This window comes from Leguminivora glycinivorella, chromosome 16 (genome assembly GCF_023078275.1).
Source record: "Leguminivora glycinivorella isolate SPB_JAAS2020 chromosome 16, LegGlyc_1.1, whole genome shotgun sequence".
In the NCBI taxonomy this organism is placed as follows: Eukaryota; Metazoa; Arthropoda; class Insecta; order Lepidoptera; family Tortricidae; genus Leguminivora; species Leguminivora glycinivorella.
The window spans coordinates 11,262,558-11,283,833 of record NC_062986.1 but is presented as its reverse complement, the minus strand read 5'-3'; the positions used below and the strand labels follow the sequence as shown (position 1 = coordinate 11,283,833).

Genomic DNA, 21,276 nt, shown 5'->3' with positions numbered 1-21,276 from the left:
TCTTACCAAATACAAAGGTGTTCATCGAACGTTATAAATTGTATGCTCACGCTGATATTGAATTCCGTAATTTATGGCTTTCGAAAATAAAAATAACAAACTTACAAAGAATTGCATTTTCATAAATGACGAGACCTTGTGTTGTCAGCTCAATTACGATTGTAATTATGATGTATTTAGTAAAGAAATTAAATTAGACGTTTGGACAGAGGTCAGAGATATCAACTGCAGTAATGAATTACAAGAAGGACAAAGTGTTAGTGTTCGGGATAAATAAGACTCAAGGAATTGGCAACAAGTAAACAAGTTGCAAGAAGTGTAGATCCAGGCTTTCGATTTGAATGACGGGAAGTCACGACCTCGACGTTACTGAGGTAAATGCTACATCAGAGCACTTTCAAAACCTATTGCAAGATGAAATAAAGTCAGTCAGTATTGTAGAAAAAATATAACGCCCGAGAAAACAAGTAAGAAGGTCATTTTGATCGCTCACAGGTAGATTTCAGAAGGTACAACTGTATATTTTGGTATAGATAACGGCGTTTTTGCAACTACGAGACGCGCTGAATTATTAAGACTTCGTTCTACTTTAAATTGCCTAGCGGTTTTCTAATAAACTGTATTACTTATATCGGCATCTAAGCTATGTTTGCCTAAGCTAAGATACCTATTCATGAATGGTTTCCTCTTTAATAAGGCTAGTAAAGCCCTGCACAAGGCTTAGTGAGCAATATTGCAGCACTCGAAGTTATTAGTCAATATTAATTTTCTAGTTCATATAATGAAAGAGTATGGTCTGAATGAAGATAATAGATAGTACAGGCTTGCACGGAGGTTTGACGAGTTGAAAAGTGAATGGAGTACAGACCTGCACACAAGGCTTGCTGAGCGAGACGCAGAGGCCGTCGGCATCCTTGCTGTAGTGCTCGACGAGCTCCTGGAGGGTGCGGAAGGTGGTCCGGCGCGCGATGAAGAACCCGCCCTCGTCGAGCTGCCTGATGCGGTAGTGCTTCACCGTGTCGCCGTCTCTCACTGTAACAATACCACAATGCTTAGGTAATCTTCTTGTCCTATGCCTTATCCCGTTATCTGGGGCCAGCTCTCCATATCTGCCGCTTCCACTCCTATCTTTCTCAGTCCTTCTGCTCACAATGCTTAATGGTGTTTCTATATAAGATACGATCGTCAAATAGTACTTTATGTAACCATTGTAACCAATAGACTATCACTACGATTAGTTACAAATAAACCTAGGGCACCAATCAAATTTGCTCTCAGTGTTTTCACAGGAAGATTCACCCAGAAACTTCCAATAATCATCAATTATATCACGAATTGGCTGACCGCTAATTATGAATCATATTTATGACAAGCATTCGACAAGGGTTATGATTTATGATAATTATGATCTGCAAGTGTAGATTTTTTTCCTTAATGTTGCAAATAAATCATAAAAATCAATGACATTGTTTGCATAAATAATTCATAGCAGAGGGTTTTTACACCAATTGCATAACAGTCATAGTAATAGTAAATATTTCCTTGTGCAATATTTAATACGAGCGACATACTCGAAGTATCTCAGGAATGCGTCTATTATGAAACGTTTATAAAAGCGATGCAGGCCTGGAGTGAATCATCGGGGCAACAATGTTTACCTATAACTGGTTTAGTTGGTGTTGGTGCGTCGTGTCATTATCACTGTCAGTATAAATTAGACAGAACAATATCTATCGTCCTAAGATCAGTTTTTTTGTAGTCTTTAATTTGGAAAATCCGTTAATTCCATTGCAGTTCCAAATTACAATTTATCATTTTTAAAGAAACTTGGGACTTAAGAAGATATTATAGGTTGATTTCACGACATACAAAATTTATATTCCATTTAATCAAGTTATTAATCATTATTAAGAAAGGTCACATTTTCGAAATATTGGCAAGCCTTTTTTCAACAGCTTGTTATAATATACATACATAATTGTCGTAGAAAATCGATATATATGATATCTATCTACCATAACCCTGTGCCTATCGAAAGAGTTAAGCAGAACGCGCCAATGTGAAGGATACTGTTTTATATCTAAAAGTAACAATAATAACGACGTGATTTCACTCAAAACAAGCACGCGTTATAATCGACAAGGTTGAAAGATCAGGGCCTTGTGCCAGGAGGCTGTAAAGATTTTGCGTGATGAGTCTATCTTCGGATCAGTGTCTTCTGGGAAGTAATTTCTATCTGCGACCCTGTCCCCTTTGCGCAGAGGTCATACGAATGCGGGTTAATAAAAAACGATATAATTTTAAATAAGTTACAGCTTGCTTATAAATGACATCAGCACTACAAGAAGTATATAGAGACTAATAACGATAGTTATTTCGAAAAACTGTGCTCAATCTAAAGTAATTTGAGTGTAATTAATTTACATTTTTTAATATTTTCATTTTTAACATCCAAATAATAAACTCTTAAGTCCAAGTTAAATTACTTATTCTTATTTCGACCTCTTTCATTAGGTACCTATAGATGTGTGTCGGTATTCACGTATCGTAACATATATCCTGTTTGAAAAAAAATGCCCGTCATTTTGACATTCATTTGTTAGAAAAGCACACCATTAAACGATGTGTGAGAGAGAGGTTGCTAGTGTTGCTACGCTATATGAATAAGGGAATTAATTTACAGGAATGACCACAATAAATCAGTACACAATCTTGTAAGTAATATGAAGCGACGCGCAACTACAATGTTAAAGGTAACTTTATGCCTGCATGTAATTTAATCGTTATTGGTTTGAACTTGCATATGTAATACATTCGCGTTCCCGGAAGATATGCAGGCGATAATATTGTTGAAAGTCAAAAACCTTCAGGTTTATATTTGAGTAACATATTTTATGAAGAAAAGACACAGAACATGCATATTTAGACTAACAAATCTAAAAATATGGCAAATCAAATTGTAAATACATCGGACAAGGCGCCATTAATTTATTAAAGTAAGACGATTTGTTTAGTTTTTGACTATCTCCCAACTCCTAACGTTTTTCATGAGAATTCCCAGCTCATATGTATAAAACAGGCCAACCACTGCTCATAAAATAGTCCATTGACATAAAAATCCAAAGGAAATAAAGAATTCAAGGTTAGCTTTTAGTGTTCACGCAAACTATACGCGAACTTAAGTGCCTCTCTTATCTTATCAATGAACGGGTTGAAACTTGAAAGAAAACGATATTGTGATATTGCAGTGACGTCGACTTCTACGACCCTCACGGAGGGGGGTGAATAAGATCGTTTCTTTGTTAACTTAAGAACTATAAAAACTCCTTCGCAACCTCTTTTTTTAAGAAAAATAAGACATGCTAAATCCTCCACTTAAAATACTTAGATAGGTACTAGTAAGTATATCGCCTCACGTATTAAAAGAATGGCGCCTTAATTGTAACATCGTAGTAGCGCAACTGTCACTAATTTGTACAAGGTTTTTTATTATATGTATACTAATAAGCGCTATCTTCTTAAAACAAGAAGCATAATGAAAAACGGCAGTACAATATGTAATATGTTATCATTATGTAAACAACCTTAAGTGTGCAAGGACAAGGAGCGGTCTTCAAATTTCCCAGCAATATTGATTATTATATTCGACACAGATCTCCAAGTACACGTGAAATCTTAATTTACTCAGGTGAAAGAAACGAACTTACTTTCATTTATTGAGAAAGCCTGGTAAATGTATGCGGGCTCCATTGTATTTGAGGATTAGTGCTGAGGAACAATTCAAACGTGTATATAATACCAGCGACTTATTATTTAAATGCTTAAACACAAACAGTTAACACTAGGATTGAGGAGGATTTTTAAATTCGAAGCACTCGAATTTCGCTACTCAAGTAGTAAAGCGAAATGCTATTTTTGAAAACGAGTGGTCATGGTCAATTCTATTACAATAATTTAAACGCAAAGTAGAGGCGATATCATTGAACCGAATACCTACATGAAATCGAGAGGTCGTAACTCGTAATATAAATATCAGTGCCGTTTTCTGGCAGGAATTTGTTTGCACTTTCGGCTTCACTATTAACTAGAAAAACAATGCACGTCAACTATACGATACTTTATTTACATTATACTACTTACTAATCAATTAATCGATTATGAAGAACATGGTTTTACTTTTAATAAAGCTTAGATTACATCTAATCTAATAATAATAGAACGAAGAACGCCTTGTCTTATAGTATTTTACGCAACAGGCGTTTAAAGGAGGTCAAAAAAGACGAGTGGCGTGGGTAACAATTTGAGGCGAAGCCGAAAATTGTTATTAAGACGCCACGAGTATTTTTTGACTCAGTTAAACACCGTTGCAATACAATACTTTTTCTCAAACATGCAATGAAATATTGTCTTTACGTTCCTTAAAATGGGCTGGGAAGTATTGCTTTTTGGGCGCAACAACTCGAGAGGACGGTAAAGGGATTTCATATTATTGTTTAGGCCTAGGCCTGCAAAGTAACTTTTTTTTATAAAATATTGTCCTTTAGAGCATTTTCTTTTATTTCATTGTATGTTTGAGAAAAGCACTATACATGCCTCGGCGTGAAAACGGATTCCCGGCCTCGTATCCCTATCCGGCCTCGCTCGCACGCTCGCTCAACCGTATATACCCACTTGGCCGGAAATCCTCATTTTCCCGGCCTCTGATGTAATGTACTATTTCTACGACCATGAACTTACTTTTTAATAGTTTTCTAGAATAACTTTCGTGAAATTCGCACTGTTCCCTGTATTTTGATTTGTCCTCTGTAATGATCCTGCACTCACCCTGTCGCTCGCACTCCCCCGCGCCGCCGCAACCCCCGGCGCCCCGCGCTCCCACGCTATATCCCTTAAAGGTTACCTAACAATAATTTAAGAGCTATATCGTATGCGCAGGTGCGCGGGACGCCGGGCGGGGGCGGGCATCTTTTATGTAGGGTTTTAACGATCTATGCTCGACCCTGTAAATGACGAATAACAGTTCGGGAGTAGAAAAAAGTAATAAATAGTCAATGTGTTATTAATTCTAATTTTACACTAAGTACGTTAGTTTTACATTATCTGCATATGAGATGTGTTTACATATAGGCTACTGTCGTTATCGCTTGTGACGTTATTGACCTAAAATGTAAGTCCAGAGACATTCTGACTTACAATATATACAGTAGAACCCGCTTAAAACGATTCTGAGGGGACCCAGCCAAAAAAGCGTATTATACGGGAAGTCGTATTAAACGAGAAAAAATTGTGATTTTTCATCGTAAACTTTTAATATGGTTACTTTTTCTTGGAGCATTAGTGTTTTTCTTCTTATTTTTGACATCACTGAACCAAAGATGAGACAAAGAATTCAGAAACAACACCGACACTCAACACCGCAGCAGTGATAATGAGCAAAGTGTATGTAGGTAGGTACGAACTATCGCACTAACCGGTGAGTTAGGACGACAAATTACAAAGTAATCTTTACGGGTGGCGGTGTCGCCAGAATCGCGTAATTAGTACAGTACAATTAGTTCCGATTATTGTCACCCGCATAAATAAAGTTGTAAAGTAATGCAAGGTGGGTGGTTTTAGATAGTGTATTAAGCGGGGACGCGAGTCGTATTAACCGTGAAAAATTGTGTGAAAACGAGTCTCAAATTGTAGGGACCGGCGTAAAATGGCGTATAATGCGGGAAATCGTATTAAACGTGATCGTTTTAACCGGGTTCTACTGTATTACCATGTAACTGAAAATTATTCGTTTAAATGCCATATTTTCGTAGTAACTGCTGTACTGTAGATATGTAGTTTGTTGCTAATTAATGAAAGATAATATTATTATGACAATCAAAAATATGATTATTAGCAGATTAAAACGAAAGGTTACTACAGTTACCAGCTATTAGTTATCGAAAAAATAGTGGTGGTTGTAAATTGGGTCAAACCGTGTTACAAATGGCCCTGGCTACCCACCCTGTACTACTCGTTTGACACATGATCTGCCAAATATTAGGACCCTGTAGCTGCGTCAAGTCACGCACGCGCACATGCAAGTCATAATTAAGGCTTATCATACTAGTTTGACAGGGTGTTGCTGTTGAGAGATAGGTACATTTGGAAGGACATCATCTCAGTGCGTGGGTTATAAATTATAGAACTAAAACACTAGTCTTTTTTTGCGATCGTAGTTTCAAAAAAACTCTAATGGGTATATTTGGAAGCTACTTTTCTCGCACCCCGCATACTTATTGGAGAATACGCCCGCATGAATGTTACTTGCGGCTATTCGTGGTTTCGTATAGAGTTCCCTTCGCTAGCCTTTTGGCATATGATTGCTTATAAAACAAAAAAGCTCTACAAAATTTTGCGTGCATTTAAAAATTTAATTTAATTTGCCCCACATGACGTCACTATTTAGCACCCGGCATACATACAAAACGCAGTGCTGCCGCGCTCAACATATTGCCGTAAGCGTATTTGAAAACTGGTTCGAATATATTCCTTATTGTAGTCCCTTATAGTATGAAGTTGAGGATTTTTTCAAAAGCACATAGACAATGCCAGTGGACGTCTTGCGCGGCTGTCCGTCAATGTCGTTTTGCATCACATGAACCGGCGCGCACTCTGAGTAGAATTACAATTACAACGTAACATGTAAGTATTAGCATAAATACCACTATGAGTTAGTTGGTCGGATTAAGTTGGAATACGATACTTACACTTTATAGACGTTAGATAGTAGAATACTACATTCATTATATTTGATATTTTTTATCCCTGATCTTTGCAAATCGCAACTTCTGGGGCGCGACTCTTTATGAACCTGTACTCCTTTTAAATCAGTAAAAGAAAGAGAGAGAGAAGTAAAGAAGTAAAAGATAAAAGCAATATTTTGCAACAGAATTCTTCTCTGTTCTATCATATATCAGTTAGTAACTAATGGCACCAGTTGCTAAGGCTGAATCGATACCACGAAGTACTTTGTCTTTGTTCCCACGACGCCCGTTCCGGAGCTTTAGAAAAACTTTGAACCGGTTTAGCATCGGAATAGATCCTCCGAGAGCCTATGAACGCGTCCGCAAGACGCCTGGTTAGAACATTTAAGGTAACTCTTTAAATAGACTGGGCTGGAGCCGCGCAGGCGTCGCTTTTTGTTGGTCGTTGGTTAGGGTTGTCAGGCGTACATCTATTAGGACCTGTCAGATGGAATAGTTGTAGCTATCTACAGATTTTATACTGCCTTACATAATCTGTATCTGCTCAATAATTGTTCCAGGAGCCAAGACGACAATAGTACATCGACAGACGAGAAATAAATAATGTACTGATACTGATGATAGATGCTTCGAGAAGTCCGATGACTATTTCCTATAAATGTACTATGTAAGCTTCGATTGGCCTTTTCTATCAACAATTGGCATCTTAGATAAGGCTAATAAATAGGCTAGGCTCCATGCACTGTCGCGAGTTACGATGTACAACCAAAATACTAACACATCACCGTAGGATGCTTGCACGACACAGAACTTAATTTAGATAGAAGAAACAAATTCATATATTTGTATAGGGGCCGAGCGTGTCAAATTTTGTACTGAAGTTGATTCTTGCCTGTAATTTTAAATATGTCTCAGGCTCTTGATTGTTCATAATTTTTGTGTTGTTGCAATTGAATATCACGTAACGAGGCATTTTTTATGTTTTGGTTGACTTCAACTTACAAAAATTGACGCCCGAAAGCTGCAAGCTGCGAGTAAAGACGGACAACTCAGTGGATTTCACTGAGTTCATTTGACACGCTAAGTAGATACGTTTGCTTGATCTATGGTATATATGACATCTGTGTTGCACGATTAAGAAATAATATTTTCCATAAGACTGTTTTAGTTAACAGACCAAGTAATATTAATTGTGAGGAAAAATCCCAATGTCTAGTAGCCTTTTACTCGACACGAGTACCTAACATTAGTCAGTTCACAGACGGATCTAGAAGTTCATTAATGACGTTGATGTTACCTTTACTGTAGGTGTAAGTCGTAAGACGGTTCTAGTACGCTTTCGTAGAAAAAACTTACAACAAGACTTAGCCCAAAAGTAAACTAATATTATGTTGATATTGTTGATGTAATTGTAAGGTATGTAGTACCTTGTATGGGAAAAGGTTTTTTTGAAGCACCTTTTTTGTCAACTTGTTGTTGGAATTACACGATATTATCCGTTAAACTAAACAGCCTGCTACTTTCAGGCTTTTGGCATTGTTTAGAATACGAATTTAACAAAAATGACTCTTTACTGTTTAATCGAATTGGTTCCAAACAGCCTCTTGGAAGTTCATTGACACCATTAGCATTCAATTCAACCATTCCACTAGCATTGAGATTATGATTATCTTTGCATTACAGCATAAAAGAGGTCAAAGTATTTACCTGATAGCGAGAAGTCGTTGTGTCGGCTCTCTGAGTCTCGAATAAGGAAAGCGCCGTGCTCGTTCTCTGGCAAAAGGAGCTTCTTTTCCGCTTCAATCCTTTTTATTTTACGGAAGTACCATCTGGAACAAAGACAAAAAGTTATTACCATTTTCTTTTAAATATTTATATATTGAACAAACTTATAGAATGTTACATGTAACAATGAAAATGATATTAAGAGATATGTATTCGTAAATATAGATGGGTGATACAGAGGTATGGAAGAAAAGGGCATGCTGCGCCGACCCCAAATGACTGGGATGAAGGGCCGGCGAGAGGATGAGTGATCAGCAATTTTATTTTTCCCCTCACTAGCTCAGCTCGGAAACACGTGGTTTATCCTTTAATACCAGCGGGTAAAAACGCATTTTATCCACTAGTGGGTAAAGTAATTTGACCTTGAATATAGTCACATTAACTGCTTTAAAATTGATAAAAGTAGGTGAATCTAGTAATGAAGATGATTTACCACCTGTGGAACTACTGAAAGCAGTGATAAATGCATTTTTTGCGTTGTAGTTTCCTCGCTATAGTGAGGGAAAAGTTTTATAATATTACTAGCGACCCGCCCCGGCTTCGCACGGGTACTATACCTACATGTAAACCTTCCTCTACAATCACTTTATCTATTAAAAAAAACCGCATCAAAATCCGTTGCGTAGTTTTAAAGATTGAAGCATACATATAGGGACATAGGGACAGAGAAAGTGACTTTGTTTTATACTATGTAGTGATAATTTATAACTATTATATGTAGGTATAGATAATTATAACTCCCACTTTGTCGTTTGCTATTATATGTAGGTATAGATAATGATATGTGAGTGTGCATGGGAAAACGTCCCACTTTGTCGTTTGCTATAAAACCGCTTTGTAAGTTCATTCATATAAAGATACAAGTCAAGATACTTGTTACTATATATTATACTCCTTAATGGTAACCGACAAAGTGGGACGTTTTACTAAAACACACTCACGACCGGTCTGGCTCAGTCGGTACTGTCGGTAGTGACCCTGCCCGCTAAGCCGTGGTCCTGGGTTCGAATCCCGGTAAGGGCATTTATTTGTGTGATGAGCACAGATATTTGTTCCTGAGTCATGGATGTTATCTATGTATATAAGTATGTATACCGTCGCTTAGCACCCATAGTACAAGCTTTGCTTAGTTTGGGGCTAAAGTTGATCTGTGTAAGGTGTCCACAATATTTATTGGGTTGGTAAGAAAGTAATGAGCGATCGATTGAATTCCACATAAAATTTTTGAGAGAGTTCTAGAATCTTCTATGGTCGAAAGTATATAAAGGGCGAGTCGCACAGTTTCTCGTCAGTCATTCACTAGCTGTCGCCGAGCTAATATAAGGAAGAAAATGGACGAATTAAAAGTGCATGTAAGGCATTGCTTACTATATGAATTTCAGTCTGGCCATTCAGCCGCCGAAGCAGTGCGTAATATATGTCAGCGTGTTGCTCCTGAAGTTGTGTCTGAGGCCACGGCGAAACGATGGTTCCAGCGGTTTCGTAGTGGCGACTTTTCATTATCAGATCAACCTAAGTCTGGTCGACCGGTGAAGATTGATGTAGCCAAATTAAAAACCTTATTTGAAGGAGATCCGAGGCTAACGAGTCGTACTCTTGCTACCGAGTTAGGCTGCTCTCATGTCACCATAGAAACACATTTACACGAGTTGGGAAAAAAACTACAAATACAGTGTTTGGATACCGCACGAACTTGATAGAGATCAACTAAACCGCCGTGCCGATATCTGCATACAACTTCTGTCTTTTCGCCGCACATTCAACTGGTTGGACCATCTTATCACTGGAGATGGAAAATGGGTCTTATATATAAATCACACACGCAAACGTCAGTGGCTAGCTCCAAACGAAAAAGGAATAGAGGCACCAAAAACAGAGCCTCACCCGAAAAAAGTTATGCTGTCCGTTTGGTGGGATCACAGAGAACCTCCTATAGAGTGGCAGTCTTGTATATTTGGTTCGCGATACGAGTCACCAGTGTTTGGGGTGCGAGGAGCGGGCGGGGAATGTGTTAAGCGCGCTGTGATTGGCCGTTTCAAGGACGGCGGGCAGTCGCGCCAGATGAAAAGGGACAGAAGTATGACTGTCCCTCTACTGACGCGTAAGTGGCCAATGTAAGTTGACCTATGCCGGCTCTGAATAAATTATAAATATGACTTATTTGTGGAATGTAATGCCGTCTGTTTTTAAATTTGAGCTTCTTGTTACCTTTCCACACCATTTCACACTACAGGTGGACATCTTTAAGGCATCAAAATACCCTTTTCCAATTTTTTTGTGCGAAAAACACGCGCTGCTTTCGGGTCTGTTACTTGGTCGATACTGATCGGGCACGGCGAGCGCCCGCGCTTATATCAGTGCAAATACTAGGAAGGCTGGCCACCGCGAGTCGTCTTGTAATAGATGTCTATAGGGGTTGGTCTGTGGGTGGGATATTCATGGTATTATTCACTGGGAACTCCTACCAAGTGGAATGACTGTTACCGCATCAGTATACTGTAATCAGCTTGAAAATTTAAACCAAAAAATCTGTCAGAATCGTCCACAGCATGCTAAAGTTTTTTTCTTACACGACAATGCTCGCCCACACATTGCAAAAGTGACTCGGCTAAAGCTATTGGAGCTAGGTTGGAAAGTGATACCTCATCCACCGTACTCTCCAGACTTGTCACCTACTACGGATTACGCATTGTTCAGATCGCTAAGCAATGCCTTGAATGAAAAAAAGTTCGATGATCAAGCCCATCTACGACAGTACATAGCTGAGTTTTTTGAATCTAAACCTAAGAACTTCTTCGCCGATGCTATTCATTCTTTACCAGAACGATGGAGACAAGTAGTAGATAACGAAGGCCGTTATATTTTTGATAAATGATTAAAATAATAAATTAAATAAAAATTACAATATTCGTTATGATTCGCTCATTACTTTCTTACCAACCCAATATTTATTATATATTGTTTAAAATTTGAACTATACGACTAATATAGCAGCTTAATTTGAGTGGTCATTAGTAACATAATGCCCGAGCCCTACTGTATTAACATTGTTGACTCATATGACAGTGCACATTATCACATCCCTTCTTTGACTTCCGATACAAACAATACAGCAGAGGGCAGTAGATGCTTCTCGTTTACACACATGCTCTTCCCGCTTCCTTGCCCACTACTACAAAATGTCCGGAAGTGATTCTGTAAATACAGTCATTGTGCAGAATCTTGTACTTATAATAGACGTATGCTCCCTGTGTCTCGAGAGTCGAGCCGAAAGGACTAATATTTTGTAGGCACTGCATATGTCATTCAACAATACAGTATCGGCAGGGGCGGCTCACTCCGCGATTCTATCGCCGCTAGGGAATGCAATCTCGTTCTCGCGAGATCTCTTTTGTACGAGATCTCGGTCATTTTTAGCGAGATTGATCTCGGCCGAAAAATCGACGAGATCTCGCGAGATCAACGAGATTTAACTCAAGCAGAAAACGTCTTATTCGAAGCTTGCGAAATGACTAGACATGTTTCGTTCGCAAGTTTTAAGTGATTTATATGAACTATATCATTTAACTGAACTCGCCAACTCGTTAACTCAGTAGAGATCTAGAGATTCAACTCGCTTATTTCGCTCAATAATTTACCTATCTAAGTTCGGAATGACGAATGACTCGAAATAATTCGAAGGGTGTCAGCCAGGGCTATTCGCGTGATTCGCCATTATGGTATTACACTTACGGCTGTGTGAATATAACCATCTATTTTACGAATTTTCGTGCATAGAGTTTTGTTGGATGTCGAGAAAGCAAAAGCCTACAACAACCTTACTACGGCTGTCGTTTGTTAGGCAACCAATAACAATTTTTATGACTTTTATAATGTAAAATTTTTATCCTTTCATTAATAAAGGCATACGTTGCGGAATTTTTAAGTAGTCTCTACTGTATATTGTTCGCGGTTGGCATGGCAACGAATTCTAATTTGGCACGCTTCTACTCATTTCGAATAATTTTATTTTATTTTCTTACATGATATTTTCTTACTATACTTGAAGCGCTGGTGGCCTAGCGGTAAGAGCGTGCGACATTCGATCCGGAGGTCGCGGGTTCGAACCCCGGCTCGTACCAATGAGTTTTCGGAACTTATGTGAGAAATGTCATTTGCCAGTCGCTTTTCTGTGAAGGAAAACATCGTGAGGAGACCGGACTAATTCCAATAAGGCCTAGTTACCCTTCGGGTCTGTCGCTATCGTAAAAACTATTGCCTACGCCAAATATTGGGATTAGTTGTCAAAGCGGACCCCAGGCTCCCATGAGCCGTGGCAAATGCCGGGATAACGCAAGGAGGATGATGATGACATGATAATCTATACTTCAAAGTTTTAAAAACTATATTGTGAGTTGTGAGGCACATAATTTATGTTAAACAATGTAAAATATATCAAAAAAATGTGAAAAAATAGTCAAGACAAATATTTGTTCCATAATAGCAATCATTCTTATTATTTTTATCTTTATTCATTGCTGTATTGTGATTATTTACAAGAACAAACCCACAAACCGGCCAATCTCGCGAGATCTCGAAATTGGCGAGATCTCGCGAGATTGGTTTCATGAATTCCCGAGATCTCGCCTGGGCCCCAATCTCGTCGAGATTGCATTCCCTAATCGCCGCGCTACAAGTACATGCTGGCGGCCGCGAGCTCGCGGTCTAATCAGGGGCGGCGCGCGATCTCACTTTGTTTTGAGTTTTTTTAAGATTCATATGTGATGTCTGCATGTGGAATGTCTAATAATGCTTAGTTAAATAGATATCATGAATAAAATAGGACAATCTTACACAGATCTACCTATTGATTAAGTCCCACGGAAAAGTTCAATAAGGCTTGTGATGTTGGGACTTAAACAAAAATATATAAATACAGTAAGTATATATATCTAGAGAGTACCCAAGACTTGAATATAATAGTACAACATTTTATCTGAGTATTAATTCGTTTTAATCCATAGGCAACCCTATCTTCCGAAGCCACGCACGTGCGGCTCGTTTCTTTGTAAGAATTTTGTAGGCATTTAAAAAGGCGGCATTTCGTGAACATCAAAGCAGTGAGCCTTCTGTACTTGTACTATTATATATGTATTCTGTGGTATCGTGGCAGTATAGCAGGAGAAGTGTCCCGTTTACATACCAGCACTGTCCGCGCCCGCGCTCCCTTACCATACATCTACAGAATGTAAACTAGATAACAAAGGTCGTAGCAGGGCAGACCGGGGAGGTGAGTCAACCTCGTGTAGATACAGTTATTGTGCATACAATCGGCGTACGTTCCCTGTACTCGAGACGAAAGGACTAACTTATTGTAGTCACCGCTCGTCGCATGTGTCAGTGAACAATGCATCATAATTTGTAATTTTCAGAATTAATTAGCATTTCTCTTGTAAAATATGTAAGTTGTGGTTTTATTTTTTTTTAACTAAGGTTGTTCTCGGTAAATCTCGGTTCGAAAGTTGGATTTACTTTTTTTGTTTTGGACGATAAAAGTATCAAATGTACAGTCACCGGCGTAAATATGTGATGATTTCTATACCTTGTCACATTAACGTCTTGTTTGAAATGTCATACGAAATTGTCAAACGATTAAAAGCCACAAGGTACAGAAATCATCACTTAGTTATGCCGGTGACTGTACGAAGAATCACATTTGATGGATTGGATTGTTTTATAAATATAAACTGGCTAATTTTATAATATTTAAAAATAAAAAAATATGTAAAAACATAACACGGAAAAAAATTGCAGATTTAATTGCAAGGTTATTTCAATTCCTAGTATGATATTTGCGTAATATATTTATACTTGTGATATAAAACCAATTTCACAGTCGTCCAAAAACTGAATCACAGCTTATAACCTTCAGGATTCTTGAAACTAATTACATATACGTGACGTTAAAGGCCAAGTTCAATAGTTATTTAAATGTATACCGAGAAATGACTTCAAAAAGTCTTCCATTAAGACGCCAAGGAGTGGAGTATTTCATACAACTATGGTGGAACAAGAAACCGTTGATAATGATTGTCAGTTTTTATCACTTTGACATTTGAGTTTCTTAGAACTAGACAATATTTAACAAAAGTCTTGTAGATTCACAATTACGAGAATTGAGATGTTATGCTTGACTGGAGGTGATTGCTTTTTAACGATCTGAACGCGTATGCTAGTTATCTTTGTATTATTTTATTATCAACTTAAAGCCAGGAGGCCAAACCGTAGCAACCTGTAGAAGGTTATTAGGGTTCAAATTCAAATCCTACCTCGCTTAGAATATGATAAATTATAATATTGCTATCTATGTTCAGACAGAAACAAACGCAAATCTATTTTGCATCGTAATCATATAATGCCATCAAAGTGACTATCATAAGTCTTTTCAGGAGGCAAACTCTGAGATCATCATGCAATTAAAGATGATAAAGATCGGCGGCTTCGTGACGATAACTATCTACGGAGTGCATTGATTGCTATTGTCCGCTGGTTTATTCCGCTTCAGTGAGGATGAGCCCAGGTTAGTAATTAAGGCCGAGCGTTGATTTGCGTATGATACGCCCACCTGTAGGAGACACGTTTTTGACTCCGGTACACGAATGAAAAGGATGCAACGCCATCAAACTTATGGAACAAATCACTATAATAAGCAAAATCAACTATTTAAGTTTAAGTATACATAGGTTAATGTTCTCCTAACGCCTTAGGTGGCTAAAAGAGCGTTGTTTGTCAGATGGCAAGCACCAAGCAGTAACCAACCGACTTGTGGTAGCCTTGGACGAATCATCAATTTATCAGTTTTAAAAATCAATTCTAAAAGTTCTAAATCCTTCAAATAAGCCTGACAAAGAGTGATCACTACATAGTATAAAACAAAGTCGCTTTCTCTGTCCCTATGTCCCTATGTATGCTTAAATCTTTAAAACTACGCAACGGATTTTGATGCGGTTTTTTTAAATAGATAGAGTGATTGTAGAGGAAGGTTTACATGCGAAGCCGGGGCGGGTCGCTAGTAATAGATAAGTTACAGTATTGCACATGCCCAGCAGAGCCACTTGATGCGAATAACCCCGACGGACGGAATACCTGCCAGGAATTTCAGACTGGATGGGATTTTCTGTTACGGGTGCCGTTTTAGAAGAGTAATAAATATAGACGTTACTCAATGGATTAATAGGTAATAGCGATCGAAGGTTCTGTGATACTTTGTATTTAACGGGTGTAAATTAAATTTACAATCAATGTCACAATAACTATAAAATGGTGTAGTAAAAAGGGCACATCGTCCTGTGTCTATAAATACCCTAAAGGCCTCGTCACGCGCTAAGGGCGTCCTAAGGACCTTAGAACGGTCGCTAGTTGACACAATTGAAGGCCCTTGCGTGAAAGACAGGCATACAGAATTGGATTGGACACATATGAATTATATAAAGGTAACAATGGCGATACTTAAAAAAGGTATGTGTTTACGAATAATTGAGTTTTACCGTCAAATATATATTCAGGATAGATATTATCAAATCATAAAATGAGGGAAAGCTATAATAATACCAGACTGTTTTTGCTGTAGAGAATATCTTAAGAATCCATATGACACATTATATAATATTATTAATAATATTGTTAATAGAGTTTTACGATCAGATCGACCTTCAGGACAGACAGTACCGAAATAAATTACGGAAGGATAAAAATTAAAATATTTCTCAATCAAGGTATTGTAATAATTACCATCATGATTTCAGAACAGAATATTGCAAAAGCCAAGTGCACAAGGAAAGAAAACTATTATAAATATTTCTCAAACAAGTTATACCTACTCCTTAATCCTAAGCTACCTATACTCGTAGAGTAAGCTATACTATTTTATAGAGCATTATTGCATTCTTGGTGAGATGTTCTTGAACGTAGCGAAAACGCTGAACACGGGCGTAAAGACAATTATATCGTTGGTCTAGCGCTGGATCGGTTAAGATAAATCTGTATAGGAAAACTTTTCGCATGAACTTAAGTTGACAGTAGGCCTAGCACATGATGGCCGCGAGAGTATGTCGCCGCGAGATAGACTACCCGTCCTTATGTCATTAATACAGTTAGAAGAAGACGTGTCATGTATCTCGCGGCGACATACTCTCGCGGCCATCATGTGCTAGGCCTACAGTTAGTGTAAGTTACAAACAGCAAACTCACAGTGGACACAAGGATAGAAAAGTAGGGTCTGTTTTGAAGGCATTAGAATATTTGGTCGAAGTAAGCGCGATACGGCAGCAGCAAATATTTACGGAGCGGACAGCGAACCAGACAGATGGAGCGACCTTGGCCTCCTTACGGCAAGAGAAATCGTCATCTGAATCATAACATGGTACAATTTCAATTTCAATTTATTTATTCACAAATAAGCTTACAGTTGACACCAAGCGCTTAAAAGTTAGGTTATTACATAATAATATATACAAACAAGTCACTTTATCGGTGATTCTCTGTAAGGATGTTCAACAAACAGTCCCCTGGCAATGATTTTTTAAAATATTTATTTATAAAATCAGAAATAGTTTGTATAATTTAATTAAGGCAAATGGGTTTTATTAAATTATACTAACTATTTAGGATTTCATTAATAAATATTTCAAAAAATCATTGCCAGGGGACTGTTTGTTGAACATCCTTACAGAGAATCACCCATATACAATACTAAATTACATGTCAAAACATTAGCAACATACAACAATTAAACATTATAAACAAACAAGCAAATAAAAAATCAATAATAAGTAATGTCAGTAATGTACTATTAAGTACTATAGTGCAGACAGGGATAATCGCCGGTTAGTGTCACATTACTTTTTAAATTAAACTGTCTTAAAGGGCCTCTGCGCGGTTGGCTTCGGCCCCACGCACGCCCCCCAAAAGTCCGGGACCCCATGGTCCCGAGAACCGGAAAGTAATGTAAAAAAAAAAAAACTATTCATACTAATCCATAAAGTAAATTTAAAACTAATATATAGGTACATTACATTGTATTCAAAAATTCATTCATACATTTCATAATTTGGTAAGGTGGATCAAAAAAAATATCGGCATCGGGTAGCTGCAGATGCATGTCATTTAAAAGAGCAATAGCTCTTGCAGAGGCGTTTGCGCGTTTGCGGCCCAGCGCGTGCGCGTCGACGGACACGCGAACAGGCGCCGGCGCCGTCGCGACACCACCGCCCCGCCCTCCCCGCAACTTCCACTCCGAGCCGGAAGAGGGGGGTAATACGGGCGGCACAGACAAACCTATCCGTGCTAGCGCAGTCGGGTTAGATACTTGGTTGCACAGTAGCTTATAAAAATGCCCCAGGAGCAACATTTTCCTCCGCAACTCTAGTGTATCCAACCCGACCATGCCGCTGACGAACAAAGAAGGATAGAGATAAGGGTAATACCCAAACTTCCTCTTGTAAAGGAAACGAGCAAATTTCCTCTGGATTTTCTCTATCATGAGTTCATGAGGGTATACTTGCTCTCGTGTGGGTCCCAGACACAAGCCCCAAATTCGAGTTTGTTGTTGCCATGATAACTACAGCAACAAAAGAGAGTAAAAAAATAAAAAAAACTAGTTGCCATGATAACTACAGCAACAAAAGAGAGTAGGATGCGTGTCAGGGTAGGCGGGGAGCTGACAGAAGAATTTAAAGTGATGACCGGTCTAAAGCAAGGAGATGCCTTATCACCTGTGCTCTTCAACTTGGCCCTTGAACATGTTGTCCGAAACGTGTTAGCGTTGGACATAGGGCTGGAGTTGAGCGGCAGGCACAAAGTGATAGGGTACGCGGACGACCTTGCTTTATTAAGGGAAAAGTCGAGGGGAAGTAGAGCTGGCAGCTAGTGTCCTCGAACGAGAGGCCTCTCGGATAGGTCTCAGGATTAACCAGTCCAAAACTGAATACCTTCACATGAAGCGCTACAAAAATACGCGAGTTAAGCGCGCAAGTCTTCATGTTGGGGGTACCGTCTACCATGGAACTGACAAATTCCGGTATCTTGGATGCACCATCACCGACACAAACACCAAGGAGGAGGAAATTATAATTCGCATCCAGAATGCGCTGCGGTGCAGTGCAGCCCTCCATAAAGTGTTGGTGTCCAGGCTTCTCAGTAGAAATACTAAGCTGAGAATATATAACACCGTAATTCGACCAATCCTAATGTATGGCTGTGAGGCCTGGACACTAACACAAAAAGAGGAAAGTCAGCTCCTTGTAGCGGAAAGGAAGATATACCGGAAAATCCTGGGACCTGTCAAGAGAGATGACGGCACGTGGAGGATAAGGAGGAATGCCGAAATAGAGGAGTTGGTGGGCGACGCGAACATCATCGGCGTAACCAAATCCCACAGACTTCGCTGGTTCGGCCACCTACTAAGAATGGGAGAGGATCGGGCTGCCAAGAGGGCGTATCTGGGAAGACCAACTGGTGGCCGCCCGGCGGGTCGGCCCAGATACCGCTGGGGAGACAGCGTGATGGCGGATCTGTGTCAGCTGCAAGCCGATAATTGGCAGGAAGCTGCGCAGGATCGGGATAAGTGACGTGCTCTCGTTTTGGAGGCCAAGATCCTCTTTGGATCACAGTGCCATACTAGTTAGTTAGTTAGTTAGATTTCATTTGGAGCAATATGTTAACGCAATGCGATGATACATACATACATAATATGGAAATGTTACGCTATTGTATTATTTATTGGACGATTTTTATTTTTAGACTTCAAAACATAGTTGAGCGGCTCTGAATGTCAGAATGTTACAACTTGGGCGTTTCACACAGAAGGTTCCTTGCTTTTATATCAAGTTCATGTGCAATTAGGTTTTTATGGGAATGTATGTTCCCATAAAAACTGAATTTCAGATGTAGATGTCCTTATACTCCTTATTGTACATGAAACATAAGGACCCTCCGCGACAGAAAGCAACAAATGTTTGATTTGCAACATTAAAGTTCACAACTCAAACATAGCTCAGATTAAACAAAGCTTGTCCACACAAGTTAATTTGTCGCTGTATTTATTCTTCTGTTTCAATTGCAGATTTTCGAAAGTTCAAATAGCATTGTGCAAACACGACTGGTTCCATTGTCTAGACTTTAAGAAAAGGCGAGTAAAAGTGCCAACCTTCGTAAAGTCACAGTTTGTATGTGAAATATATATAGTCGACTGCCGACTTCACAAGTTTCTAAACACACAAGGATTTAAAATACTAAACTAAACATAGCGATTAGTGAATATAAAAAAAGTAAATTAAGACATACCTAAACAAGTCTGAATTAGCATATACAGGTACGAAATCACCAGTTAAGAAACAAATAACTTGGACTTTACTCATTTAACCTTAGGTTTTGGTGTGCGGGTCAAGAGTGCAACAACATCTTTGTAGGTAAAGGTACATAATGTACATAATTATTAAGTGATTTTAAAGAAAATGTTTAACTATAAACAGAATCAGTTGAACCCACGCTCAACATATTTATAGCCAACTGGTTCTAAAGTTAGATAATCCGTGTCATCGAGCCCTTTGACCCGCGACGATAACTGGCGCCAACAAAGGTGAATTAATTCTCGACTTTCGCTCACATTTTACAAAACATATATGTAATAGATACAAGTCGCGCGGTCAACAAACCCGCATGCCGATGGACGCACTATTTTTTCGCTTAGCCAGTCCCGGTCGCTCCAGGCTTGCAGGCTAATCTAATTATAGGGCCCACAGGCTCTGCAACGTGGAGAAGGCTGCATCAGCATCGTTTTTGAACACAGGCTTAATTTAGAAAACTTTTTTTACTCAGTGTGTACCTACATATTTCTTGTTCTAAACTATTGAAGAAGTAAGCATTTGATTTGAGAAGCAGGCATGGCGCAATACGGGCAATTTCCTGAAAGGAAATATATTTAATGTGCATGTGCAATAAACTGCTTGATGTAGGATGGAATTCTAGTAGTAATTCTTCACGAATTCTGACTACCTACATTGTAAGATGAACTTGTCTTGAGATTACAAGGCTCTGAGTGATATGAACATGACTGAAATATTTAAATCTTTCTTGGTTGATTAAGTTGACATGGTGCCTAATGCGGTGAGTAATGCCTATATAGGGGTAGACTGATATAGCTCGAGATTAGTGATGCACTAACGTACATAGTACATGTTTCATATGCTCTTATGAAAAGTTTTTCTGCAGTCAAGGCATTATATATGAACACAGACAATGTGGTAAGGATATGTGCTGACGACGTTTTTACTCATAGGTACTTTAATGTGTAGATGTAGATCATGTAGATATCTTGCTAGACCCCTCTGCATAGACTAATTAGCTGGGCAAGCTATCTTTTGTGCTAACTTTGCATATTTTTTTGGCTCTTTGTTTGTATCGGTGTCCTAATACCATGCTGTAACTTGGCTTTCAGTAATAGATTAATATAATTAATACATAAATAAAAACCTAGACAATTTAAACGTTACAAATTAAATGATAATTCATAAAATGAATGAATAAATCGTAAAAACATATAAACAAGTCAATCATCTCTGAGCACAATGTCGTACACGTGTAGGGCCGTACAATTAACAGGAGCTAATCGTGAGTGCGTGACATTCTCCGTTCAGCAATTATGGCCGCCATCTCCTCATGCACTTAAACGTGGGAGAACTGCTTTTTATCAAGCGTCAAAACCTAGTGTTTG

At 38.7% G+C, this 21,276-nt stretch overlaps 1 protein-coding gene across 3 annotated transcripts in view; it reads right to left on the bottom strand.

Moving 5' to 3' along the window:
- Positions 1 to 21,276, bottom strand: part of LOC125234387 (tyrosine-protein kinase Src42A) — a 100,576-nt gene that overhangs the window by 23,294 nt on the left and 56,006 nt on the right. For all 3 annotated transcript variants that reach the window (XM_048140595.1, XM_048140594.1, XM_048140596.1), the window contains exons 2-3: positions 8,448 to 8,569; positions 869 to 1,032 (exon numbers count right to left, since the gene is read on the bottom strand). In XM_048140595.1, coding sequence (XP_047996552.1) covers positions 869 to 1,032; positions 8,448 to 8,569 — 286 coding nt within the window. The remainder of the gene's footprint in view (positions 1 to 868; positions 1,033 to 8,447; positions 8,570 to 21,276) is intronic.